The sequence below is a fragment of the Rana temporaria genome, chromosome 9 (genome assembly GCF_905171775.1).
Source record: "Rana temporaria chromosome 9, aRanTem1.1, whole genome shotgun sequence".
Lineage (NCBI taxonomy): Eukaryota > Metazoa > Chordata > Amphibia > Anura > Ranidae > Rana > Rana temporaria.
Window position 1 is genome coordinate 80,364,362 of NC_053497.1, and position 13,705 is coordinate 80,378,066.

General features: G+C 40.3%; 1 protein-coding gene across 1 annotated transcript in view; it reads left to right on the forward strand.

Annotated features, from left to right (window-relative positions):
• AFF2 (AF4/FMR2 family member 2) overlaps window positions 1-13,705 on the forward strand; it is a 647,635-nt gene that overhangs the window by 455,602 nt on the left and 178,328 nt on the right. The window contains exon 8 of the mRNA XM_040323795.1: window positions 12,191-12,242. Coding sequence (XP_040179729.1) covers window positions 12,191-12,242 — 52 coding nt within the window. The remainder of the gene's footprint in view (window positions 1-12,190; window positions 12,243-13,705) is intronic.

Sequence of the window (13,705 nt, forward strand, 5' to 3'; positions counted from 1 at the left end):
AAATGCTGAAAATTGAAGTCCCAGTCATATTGGTGTTTTTTTTTTTTTAAAGTATATCAGTACTTGAAAAGTTGATATTAAATAAATATCAAAACCCCCACTTTTAAATGCAGTGTATATACAGGGTGGGCCATTTATATGGATACACCTTAATAAAATGGGAATGGTTGGTGATATTAACTTCCTGTTTGTGGCACATTAGTATATGTGAGGGGGGAAACTTTTCAAGATGGTTGGTGACCATGGCGGCCATTTTGAATTTGGCCATTTTGAATCCAACTTTTGTTTTTTTCAATAGGAAGAGGGTCATGTGACACTTCAAACTTATTGGGAATTTCACAAGAAAAACAATGGTGTGCTTGGTTTTAACGTAACTTTATTCTTTCATGAGTTATTTACAAGTTTCTGACCACTTGTAAAATGTGTTTAATGTGCTCTCCAGTGACATGCAGCAAGTGCTACGCTGTGGGCTCTTGCTGAATGAAGCTAGGACAGCCACTGATGTTTCTTCATTAGACACTGGATACGCCTATAGTGGAGTGTTAAAATCACGATAAAACACAGTTATTTTTCCCGCGATTTTACTGCGATTTTAAGACTCCGCTATAGGGTTTTATTAAGGTGTATCCATACAAATGGCCCACCCTGTACTCTGTGACATCATTCAAAAAAAAATATTATGTGGTTTTCCAAATCAACCAAGGTTTCTAGAGACAGATTTTTTTCTCTTTTTGAAAACAACCTATCACAAATTTTGCTTCTGTATTGGAAGCTGGGACGCTGAGAATATAACAAGCTAAATTTTAAAGTAAACACAGTTTCAGATAATGTATTTATGCAGGAGAACACAGCATCAATATAAGTGCAGCATTACGTGTTACACCATGTTTATTATTGGTAATGCACTCACAGAAGATAGAAGATAACCTGAGGAAGGAGCATGCATCGCCACGCCTCCTGCTTCCTTCTAGTGATGTCTGAGCTTTACCGGCCTCCCCATCTCAAAGCTCCAGACACCACCGGCAAGGCCGGGAAGATGGGACTTTGACCTACTTTCACAGAGCTGCTTCTAACTCTGCTACAGGCTACCTATCTCTCAAATGCCTTCCCTATTTGGGTCTCAAGTACACCAGGATTATTGTTCAATCTTAGGGATTATTGCATCCATCCAATTTATATATTGGACTGTAACACCCTAGAGTGTTATTCGTTATTTATATGCCTGTGTCACACACTGCTGCTTCCTCCTCCTGAGTGCTTACAAACCTCCCTCCTCTTAATTTATTCATGTTCCTGCCCCCTAGCCCAGTTCTCTCTTTGGAATCTGATATATTAAATATTGAAACATTTGTGCACTTCAAACAGCCAATCATGCAAATAATTAGCTCTCTGTTTTTATTAAATCTGCACCTGATTAGATGTTTGAAGTGCACACAGGTGCTCTTAACTTCAATTCATTTCAATGTGCTTTAGGGTGATTTTGCACTGCTCCTTTGAAAAAAAAATGTATTAAAAACACTAATGCGTTTTTAATGCATTTCGGTACGATTTCTGTGTGGCTGACTCCCAGTAAACATGGACATGTGACTCAAAAAAACGCAACCATGGTGAATTTTTTATGTGATTTTGATGCATTTTGGGTGCGTTTGCTATTCATTTCAATGGGGAACAGTATTTTTGGTTCGGTTTCGAAAGGTTGCAGCATGCAAAACTTTTCAAAAAGCACAGCACCTGCAGCGCAGGGGTGTGAAGAGTCCCAAAGGATTTAAAAGGAAACATTTTTCTAGTGTTTTTCATGTGTTTTTTTTAAAGGTAAAAATGCAACAAAAAGGCTTCAATGTGAAAGCAGCTTTAGACTAAACAAATTAGACCTAAGCTCACTTGTTTTCTCTTAACCTCACTTTACCTCATGCCACACTTTAGTATAGCAGGCCCTTAGTGTATGAGTCTATGTATTAACTTTTCTTTCCTCTGATAACAGTGCATTTATTTCTGTACAGAAATAGATTTAACAGGAACTTTTATGCAGGGTAAACATGTCAAAAATCCCTTGAGTATGAAACTATTTTACACAATTTATCTTTCAGAACTTTAGCTTTTAGCGTGAGGGCTCCCTGCTATGAAACACAAATGCATAGCTGGAATGTGAATCAAATTCTAGTTTTTAAAGTCCATAAAAAAAGACATCAACCTGATTGCATGGTTATGATTTCCAATGCAGTTTATGATACATTTCCATTGGTCAATTTTTTTATTTTTAAATTGACCAAAAAATGTTTGCATGCACTGCATCTACTTTATGTGTCATTTATGGTAAAATATCTATTCAATGTCATATAAAATCAGTACTCCCTCTAGGCATCATGTTTTCTATAAAATATTGAATATATTTCCCAGATCTTTATAAGGATAGTTGTAAGGCTCAGAAAAAATTTCAACTTAGTAACAATAAGTTGAAGTCACACAGCAATGATTATCAATGTAGGTAAAAAGTAAAATTATTTCTAAGTGAAGCTGGTTAACCCATACAAAGCCATTTTCAGCATATTCATCAAAACTTTATTTCTTCTTTGCATGTGGTTAAAAAAAGGAAGTACTGTTCATTGAAAGATGGGAATGTTTGCAGTCAATAGTCTCCTTTTTTTTGAGTAATAGTATGGCGACAAAGTCATTGTAGCACAATGTCAAACAGTACACATAGTGGGGTTGATTTACTGAAAATGTAGAGTGCAAAATCTTGTGCAACTGTGCATGGTAGCCAATCAGCTTCTAACTTCAGTTAGTTCAATTAAGCTTTGACAAAAAAGTAATGGAAGCTGATTGGTTACTATGCAGAGTTGCACCAGATTTTGCACTCTCCATTTTCAATAAATCAACCCCAAAGTGACCTGATTTCCGTGCCTGGACAGTATACAATAGATACATTATGTGGCAACATTTTAAAGGGTGGCAGATTAGTAGTTTCTTTATCGTTTACATCAACTTAGGGCTTATGTACAAATATATATTTGACACCTGCTTGTATATGAGCCCTATGGTTCCTAGGGTGAAATACATGCATACATAGATTAATTCTGACACTGCTCATTGATTATATGTATTACTCACTGGGGCACAGGTAGGGTTGCCACCTGTGTGGGATTCACCCGGACAGTTTGTGTTTGGAATCATGCATCCGCTTTTCAGACCACCTGAAACCCGGACACATTACTCAGACGAGAAAATGGCTTCCAAATAAAGTTGCTGGCTGCAGTTGTGTAAGCTGAGATTGTCAGTTACACTCTCTTTCACATTGCTCAAAGCCAGCACTAACCATTACCCCTCCCCCACACACATGGGAGAGGAGAGAAGGCTTGATCTGCTCCTCATGCACATGCACATGCACATGCACTCAACCTCTTTGGTCGACCATGGTAAGGCCTGCTCTGAGTGGAATTTGTCCTGTTACACCGCTGTATGATCTTGGCCACCATGCTGCAGCTCAGTTTTAGGATCTTGGCAATCTTCTTATAGCCTAGGCTATATTTATGTAGAGAAACAATACTTTATTTCAGATCCTCAGAGAGTTATTTGCCATGAGGTGCCATATTGAACTTCCAGTGACCAGTATGAGAGAGTCAGAGCGATAACACCAAATTTAACACACCTGCTCACCATTCACACCTAACACTAACGAGTCACATGACACCGGGGAGGGAAAATGGCTAATTGGGCCCAATTTGGACATTTTCACTTAGTGGTGTACTCACTTTTGTTGACAGTGGTTAATACATTAATGGCTGTGTGTTGAGTTATTTTGAGGGGACAGCAAATTTACATGGTTATATAAGCTGTACACTCACTACTTTATATTGTAGCAAAGTGTCATTTATTCAGTGTTGTCACATGAAAAAGGTAATAATAAAATATTAACAAAAATGTGAGGGGTTTACTCACTTTTGTGAGATTCTGTATATGCCTTTTCATGCCTCTTTTGCTTAAAAATAATGTCTCAGCAATTTTTTTTCTATATGGGGTATTAGTTCTACTTTAAAGTAATACTAAAGTCTTGTTTTTTGCAGCCTGGATCCTCTTATGCTCTGTCCCCCTTTGGCTCTCCTGGCTCCTCCCTCCTGTTGTGTGCCCCACAGCAAGCAGCATGCTATGGGGGAACCCAACCTATTAAGTTAAAAAAAATTCTGCCTTTACAGCCACTTTAAGTGTGCATTTCTTCAGCAGTCCATTAATTTGTTAAAGCCCAACCACCAAGTACATTTTTTAGCCACCTTAAGAAAGACCATTTCAAATTCCAGTATCTGCTTTTTCCAGTATTCACAAATCATTCTCACCATAGAATATACATACTGTGGGTCAGGTGAAAGCCTTTATTAGCTTGTGACAGGGGATCTCTGGTTATATTGACAGCACTTCATTTTCCCTGTCCTCCCAGAGTAAATGACTTACTCTCCACTCCAGAAATAACTGCTTTCCTTACAAATTAATGTGATTTGGGTATTATGCTAGATAATTTAAACTTTCCTTCTTAAAATTACAATTGGTTTCCAGAGTATGATGTATTTTTTTATTATGGATTCATAATGGAAGCAAATGTATTTTCACAAATGTGTAATAAAAGTAATGTATGTGATATCTTGTGAGTATAATTAGTATACAAATATGTTATTATACATATTTTGATGCAGTCAAAACACTAATGTAATGTTTTTTGTAAAACATTCATGTAAGCCATTTATGAAACCAAAACACAAACATTCTAAGGCCCCATACACACGATAGAATCCATCCGCTGAAAAATCCCAGCGAATGGGTTTCAGCGGATAGATCCTATGGTGTGTACACTCCAGCGGATCTGTTTCCGCGGATATTTATCCCCTGGGATGGATTTCCAGCGGATAAATATTTGATGACATGCTATCAAATCTATCCGCTGGAATCCATCCCAACGGATTGATCCGCTGGTCTGTACAGACTCACCGGATCCATCCGTCCAAAGGGATCCCCTGCATGCGTCATAATGATTCGACGCATGCGTGGAATTCCTTATATGACAGCGTCGCGCACGTCGCTGCGTCATAATCGCGGACGACGGCGCGACACGTCATCGCCAGAGAATTTCGGCGCGGATTTCGATTCGATGGTGAGTACACTCCATCGCATGGAAATCCGTGGATAAATCCTCTCGTGTGTATGGGGCCTTAGATGTAGTGGCTGCATTTGTTTTCCTTTTTTAGAAATGTTCCCATAGTTACATCAAGTCCAACCTATGTGTGTGATTATATGTCAGTATTACATTGTATATCCCTGTATGTTGCGGTCGTTCAGGTGCTCATCTAATAGTTTTTTTAATCTATCGATGCCCCCCACTGAGACCACCACATGTGGAAGGGAATTCCACATCCTTGCTGCTCTTACAGTAAAGAACCCTCTACGTAGTTTAAGGTTAAACCTCTTTTCTTCTAATTTTAATGAGTGGCCACGTGTCTTGTTAAACTTCCTTCCGTGAACCAAAAAAATTCCCTATTATTGGGTCACGTGTATTGTATTTGTAAATTGAAATCATATTCCCTCTCAAGCATCTCTTCACCAGAGAGAATACGTTCAGTGCTTGCAACCTTTTTTTATAACTAATATCCTCCAGACTCGCTCCATTTCCAGTACATCCTTCTTGAGGACTGGTGCCCAGAATTGGAAACATTTACAACCATTTTAACTCTTGCATGTAAAAATACTGACTGCCCGTAAACTTCTACTTAGGCTATGTAACATTGGCATTTTTTTAATAACAATACTATGCAACACACACATTTACCACTTATGGACTGCCCGCCATCGTTATACGTTGGCACTTTGAAGAGGAATATCATTGTTATACCAGCAGATAGCTGCCATAACTCTGGTATCTTCTTCTTCAGCGGGTGTTCCTCTTTCAGATATAAGTGATCTCTGCCACAGATTGACCACAAGATCACTTTTATCGGGAGCGGAAGAGAGCCCTCTCCTGCCACGCTCCTGTGGTCTCCACCACTTACCGGAGAGCAACCCTGATCCCCTTATTTTTCTTCTGGGGTCCCCCGCTCTTCATAGGGTACCCCCACAGAAAGCCAATTTCCATGGGAGCACAGCCCCACCCCCCGCTCCCCTGTCACAGCTTTTAATTGACAGCAGCGGGAACCACTGGCTCCTGCTGCTATCAATATGTCCAATGAGGAGAATGACAGCAACTGGAGCCACTGTGCTCATGCACATTGCTGGATTGGATCGGGGAGTCAGGGGGTCAGGAGGTGTGCTGCAGCACAGAAGGTTTTTCACCTTACTGCATGCATGCATTAGGGTGAAAGCCTTAAAGGGGTGTTCGTCATTTTTAATGTTTATTAAAAGTCAGCAGCTACAAAAAGTGTAGTTGCTGGCTTTTAATAAACATACACTCACCTGCTCCACGTTCCAGCAACGCGCCGGCCGGGGCTCCGCTCCTCTCCCCCCCTCTCCGGCCGGCGTCTTCATTCTAAGTGTGGGTACCCAGCCGTGACAGCTTTCGGCTTCACGGCCGGGCACCCACTGCGCATGTGTGAGCGGCGCTGCGCCATCCGATTGGACAGGCGATTGCCTGGGACCTGTCACGTGTCCCAGGCGATCGCCTACAGGGAGGGGCTGCCAAAAGGCGATATGACTATTTGCCTTAGCAGCCCCAAATGTGGCATGTAAGGGGGCGAGGAGTGGATTAAGCAGAAGTTCCACTTTTGGGTGGAACTCCGCTTTAAGGCTTTACAACCACTTTAATATAGATTTTATTACAGGTTGGCAGATTTCATTTTAGATATCAAACCTTTGAATATGTACTATACTTTTTTAGGGCTGCATTGGTGCTTGTATTAATCTTATTAATCTTATTTTTTGCAATGCATGATATTTGATATTTTCCCCTCCCAATCCAAAGCCCAGTCCTTTCCTTATCTCAATATTCTACTAACTGTTTGTGTATTAATACTACTTGGACCATGAAGAAGGGGGTACACCCAGAAAGTTTGTCCTAAAAATGTGGATGCTAGTGCAAATAAAAAAAGTATGACAGTCCTGACAGTACTCAATTGTTTTGCATGTGCACTAATATGGCTACAATCTCCTCAATACATGCTTTGAGAAATTGGCTCTTGTCTGGATCACCCATATTTTCTGTCATCATTGAATGCACAAATTGTTGAACATCAAGGCATTGGTTGATGAGCAAAGTTGTCTTGGGGGGCCTGGTCTGGGGAGCTATAAGAAAATTAAATGCATTAAAAAATGGTACATTGACATGGGTTAAAGCAGAGTACTGCAGTACTGTTGTGAGTACACCCTGTTACGTTCTTTAAATGGTTATTCTTGATGTTCATTGACTTGTTGTTTTTGGTGCTGGTATTGTGGTTTTTACAATTTGTGGTATAATGATCTTTATTACACCCCGTAAACCTAACCCTTAATCTAATCTTTAACCTCAAGATAACCTCTAAAATGAATCAATAACTTAAATCGATCTCATGATTATAAACATCGGGTAAAATATATACTATAACAGCAATAAATACTATCCATGACAATATTAGCTGCTGTAACATTTAACAATGTTCAGTTATTAAAGTATTGACTTATTTACAAAGTGCTAAATTATAAAAATGTGTGCTAAAAACTCTGTAAAAAAATTATATAATCCTTAAAAAATGACATGTACCATATTTTTTTTATTAATTGTGCTTTTCTTTTTTTATAGTTGTTTTAGTATATTGTTACAATTCATTGCATAGTTTAATATTTGTGGCTTCCATAGACATACCACAAATCAGGAAATAATCACCAAGGTCAGTTATTAGAGCTGACAATCTGCTTTAATAACTGTGTTAGTAAAACAAATGTAGGAGTTGCTACAAATGTTAATTATGAACGGATTTGCTTTGTCGTCACTTAGGAAAAATTGTAGCGTGAAAGCGTTACAGACCATCCTACTCGATGAGCCTATTTTGCAGATTAATACAAGTCAAAAAGGTTAATTGCTCTTCGTTGTGTAATGAAGTGCTGTAGAAACCTGACTATTGTTCCCTGCATTTCTGTTTACCATTGACATACTGTTGTATCTGTCGAGTCAGTAACTTTGTGTGACTAAAATACTACAAGATTCAATGTTCTGCCAAGGATTCCATCAAACAAGAGAAACTGTAGTTAACTCAGTCAGCTTTTAAAGCATTCACATTTAAAAGGGTGATACATCTGTACACTGCAAGTGTATTGACATCCAACTTACATCCAGCTTGTTGTCAGCTCACATCAAGACAGCTTTAGTTGGTGATAGATCTAAGGCCGGGTACACACGGACAAACATGTATGGTGAAAGCGGTCCGTCGGACCGTTTCCACCATACATGTCTGCCAGAGGGCTTCTGTACGATGGTTGTACACACCATCGTACAGAAGTCCGCGCGTAAACAATACGCGGGGCGTGTCCGCGGTGTCGCCGCGTCGATGACGCGGTGTCGCCGCGACAATGACGCGGCGACGTGGGCGGCCCGCCTTTAAAATGCTTCCACGCATGCGTCGAAGTCATTCGACGCATGCGAGGGACGGCGGGCGCCTGGACATGTACGGTAGGTCTGTACTGACGACCGTACATGTCCGAGCGGGCTGAATTCCAGCGGACTGTTTTAAAACAAGTCCAGGAATATTTGTCTGCTGGGAAAAGGCCCGGCGGGCAAATGTTTGCTGGAATTCGGCCCGCTCGCGCCCACACACGACCAAACATGTCTGCTGAAACTGGCCTGCGGGCCAGTTTCAGCAGACATGTTTGCTCGTGAGTATGGGGCCTTAGAGTTCCAGTACAGTGTATGTTTGTAAAGGAGAGGTTCAGAGCTTTCGAACAGTCATCTGTTAGTTCTCTAGGCACTTGTTATGGAAAATGATTACCACAAATGTTAAAATAGCTGTAATTGTTATGTAATGTAATGTATTGCTATTGTATATTATTATTGTCATTATTATATGGGGTTTTATAGCACAGTGCTTTACAAAATAAAAAGAGACAATACAGTTACAATACAATTCAAAAAAAGAGGGTCAGGAGGGCCCCTGTAAGAGCTTACAATATATAAAGGAGAGGCAAATGAAAGGTGATAAATGGGGGGGAGAGCTGATGGAGAAAGCAAAAGTACATTTTTTAGATGGTGGCGGGAAAGGCTTCCCAGAGGAAATTGTTTTTTCAAGGATCACCTAAAAGTAGACAGAAGAGTCGAGTAGAAGATAGCCAGTCAGACAGATTGGGGGTAGGATGTTCCAGAGGATGGGAGATGCTGTGGAGAAATCCAGTTTGTGAACATGGGAGCTCAAGAGCTGACAAGGGAGCTCAAGAGGAGGCAATGAGGATGCTCAAGAGGAGAAGGTCTTGGGATGAGCAGAGGAGATGGTTTGGGTGATGTTTTTAAGACAAGGTTGGTAAAGTAACTTGGGCCAGAGTTGTGGATGGCTTTGTTTGATGTTGTTTTGAAAAGATTGAGGAAGTTGAATGTTCATTTCTCTTCCATAAGCTGTCTCCAAAGGTGTTTTAGAGTATTGCAGTTCATCGTTGTAACTGACTTGAGTGGGCAAATGCTCACATTCAATTGCGTCTGGCACTTTGGAGAGGTGATCTTTTCATGGATTATTCCTAGTTTTCCCTGTACAGGGCAGATGGCAGACGGTGTGTATAGCGTCACGTTGGTGAGCAGTTTGCTGATGTCAACTTTATGGATCGAGTGGTCCATGGTGGGGGTGGGGTTATGGTATAGGCAGGCGTTTACTATGGACAACGTACACAGGTGAATTTTATTGATGGCGTTTTGAATGCACAGAGATACCGTGATGAGATCCTGAGGCCATTTGTTGCGCCATTCATCCACAACCATCACCCCATGTTTCAGCATGATAATGCACAACCCCCGTTGCAAGGATCTGTACACAATTCCTGGAAGCTGAAAACATCCCAGTTCTTGCATGGCCAGCATACTCACTGGACATGTCACCCATTGACATGTTTGGGATGCTCTGGATCGGCGTATATGGCAGTGGGTTCCATTTCCTGCCAATATCCAGCAAATTTGGTACAGCCATTGAAGAGGAATGGACCAACGTTTCACAGGACACAATCAACAACCTGATTAACTCAATGCAAAGGAGATGTGTTGCACTGCATGATGCAAATGGTGGTCACACCAGATACTGACTGGTTTTTGGACCCCCCCAATACAGTAAAACTGCACATTTTAGAGGGGCCTTATATTGTGGCCAGCCTAAGGCACACCTGTGCAATAATCATGCTGTCTAATCAACATCTGGATATGCCACACCTGTAAGGTGAATGGATTATCTTGGCAAAGGAGAAGTGCTCACTAACACAGATTTAGACATATTTGTGAACAATATTAAAAAAAAAAAAAAAGGTATTTATTGAGAAAAAAGAACCATACAAGATTACAAACATACACATTACATTGTGCAGCATAAAAAATACTGGATACAGGCTGTATCCTAACACATATATCTTCTCGCTCAAAAGGTTACTAAACAAGATATGCTGTATCCAAACAAGGTTATTGACATTGTCATACCTAGTGCTGTACATATCACAACCAATTCTTTTCTCCCTTCCTTCCTCAACTTGTGAACAATATTTGAGAGAAATAGGCCCTTTGTGTACATAGAAAAAGTCATAGATCTTTAACCACTTGAGACCCGCGCTGTTGATGAAAGACGTCCACAGTGTGGCTCTCAACTGCCGGGTGGACGTCCCTGGACGTCCTTTTATGTGCATTCCCCGTGCGCGCTGCTGGGGGCACGCAGCGGGGAGACACTGTGCCCAGCACATCACTGAGATGCCGATGTGTATGCCTGGCGGCCGCGATTTCCTCCAGGTACCCGCGATCGACGGTGACAGCAGAGATGTGGAGCTCTGTGTGTAAACACAGAGCTCCACGTCCTGTCAGGGAGAGAGGAGACCGATGCTGTGTCCCTTGTACATAGGGACACAGCATCGGTCACCTCCCCCAGTCAGTCTCCCTCCACACACAGTTAGAACACACCCAGGTAATACATTTAACCCCTTCCTCACCCCCTAGTGTTAACCCCTTCCCTGCCAGTCACATTTATACACATTTATAGAGTAATCAGTGCATTTATATAGCACTAATCGCTGTGTAAATATGAATGGTCCCAAAATTGTGTCAAAAGTGTCCGATATGTCCACCGCAATATCGCAGGCCTGACAAAAAAATCACAGATCGCCGCCATTACTAGTAAAAAAAAAAAAATCATAAATCTATCCCCCATTTTGTAGGCGCTATAACTTTTGCGCAAACCAATCAATATACGCTTATTGTATTTGTGGGAAAAAAATTATAAAAATATAATTTGGTTACAGTGTTGTATGACCACGCAATTGTCATTCACAATGCGTCAGCACTGAAAGCTGAAAATTGGTCTGGGCAGGAAGGGGGTTTAAGTGCTATATAACAGCCAGAGATTTGAATGGCATGCTCCCCAGTTCAGCAACCGACATTGGACCCAAACCAGAAGCTCATTCCTAGTGATAACATATTGCCATAGTTAAATTTGCTGCAAGGGCTCACAGTATAAGTCAATAAATCAATTTTTAGACATGATTTATATTTTTTATTTACAATTTTTGATTTGTCACTTGTTTCCCACTACTAATAAACAAAGGTAACATATTACCATGCATGGGCAAGGCTGCCTTAGCCTTTGCTGTCCCTAGACATACAGTTCTGTAAATACGTTGTTTATTAGTGATACATTTGGTCACGGTTGTGGCTCTGTGGTAGTATATTATACCACAATTATGGTATGTGTTCAACAGTCACCAACCTTTTCCAATGAGCAGTAGAGAATAATAATTACGTTTTATGAAAAAGATTCATCCTCAGCTGATGCTTCCATAATTTTATGTTAAACAGAGCAGTGAAGCCAAAAGTAAAACATGTCAGCTTCCATCCATAACTTCACATAGTATTCTGCTTTTGTGACAAATGCAGTTAAACATTCATGTATGTTTACACCTATGATTATTTAGGACAATCAACTAGTATCATTATCTTACTGTGAAATGTCATCAATTGCAGAGTAAGGCCATGTTTGAAACTGTAAAATTGTATAACTTTTTCTACCTTTTTTTATAGCATGCTTGAAGATGACTTAAAGCTGAGCAGTGATGAAGAAGACAGTGAACAGGTATTATTTCTTCTAAATATCTGAAGATATGAAGGGGTTAATTCACTAAGAGTTAATTAACGGCCCAAAAAATGCGATAAACGCTTTGGGTAAAACAGTTTTGAACGTGCAATACACTAAGAATTTAGCATTAAATACCAAACGCAGTATTTGTTCGATTTAGTGCCAATTACTGCATTATTTAATTATTTGCATTGAGCTGGTTGCTAAGGAGCGGGCTTGGAAGCCAGCCGCCACGTCCTTAACAACGGATGACTTAGCTGTCACCGAGCTTCCTGCTGACAGCTAAATATAAAAAAATACACCACATAATCGTTATTTTTATTTTTTTGTGAATTGAACTTTATTTACTGCATTTGATAATTTATGCAACTGCAATTTATGCAACTGAGTCACGTAACTGTGTTATAGCATGCAGTAAACGTTAGTGAATTGAACCCATAGACTACATTTGGTTTATCAGCTCAAATCATGTCATCTACACCCAGGGGCAAATCCAGGGGGACAAAAGGGCAATTGCTCCTCTCAAGAAAATATTAAAGACTGAGCGCGCCCAGGTAACCAGAGCTGCAGTCGGGACAACTCGCAGCCATTCTAAGCAAGAATGACTGCTCAGAATCCTCAGACTTCACTCTCTGCCCCTTGTACCTCCCCCTGTAGTTTTTTAGCCTCTCTCCTGCAGGCTGCTGCTTGAGTGAGCGGGATGGGGATGTGCCTTTTCCCCCGAGATCACGCTCATCTGAAAGAGGGAGATGTGTGCAGCTGAGCAAAAAGAGCTGCGTGAAAGTTCCTGGAGGTAAGCTCTGCTGCTACTGTAGGACTACATTGTGGATTTGTGGATTTGTGGATTTGCGCCCCTGTCTACACCTAGCATTAAAGATCTGAAAACATTACAGTAGATAATTATTATTTATCTTAAATAGTAATTTCACTACTTGCTATACCAGCGACATACATAACTTCTAGAAAATAAAAAAGCATTAGGAAAAATATATTGTATAAATGCTGCATTTTTTTGTGCTTATTCCAGCAAATCTTCTGATTTATTTGTAACTAATATAAAAAGTAAGCCCACCTAAACCATAATTGTAATCATCTGCCAGCTTGCTGTGTTACCTGCTTGCTTCTTATAGCGGAATTCCACGGGGTCCATCCTTATCTAGAGATAACCATGTAGCTGTAACTTTTCTTGCTTAGATTTATGTTGAGCAATATGATCACCTAAAACTAGTTTAATAAACATTAATTTCTATGGAAAATAGCTGCGTGGGAATAACTATACCATCTGCCCTCCTATCAGATGCCAATTTGTGGCAGTTCAACAATATCCTATGCTAAAGTTGCAAGGTATCACCAAATAAACAGCACATTCTGCATTAGAATAATATGTTACAAAATACTGTGATTAGCAGATACCGGTAATCAAAAGCAATACTTTTCGACTTTTATTTTTTTAGAGATTA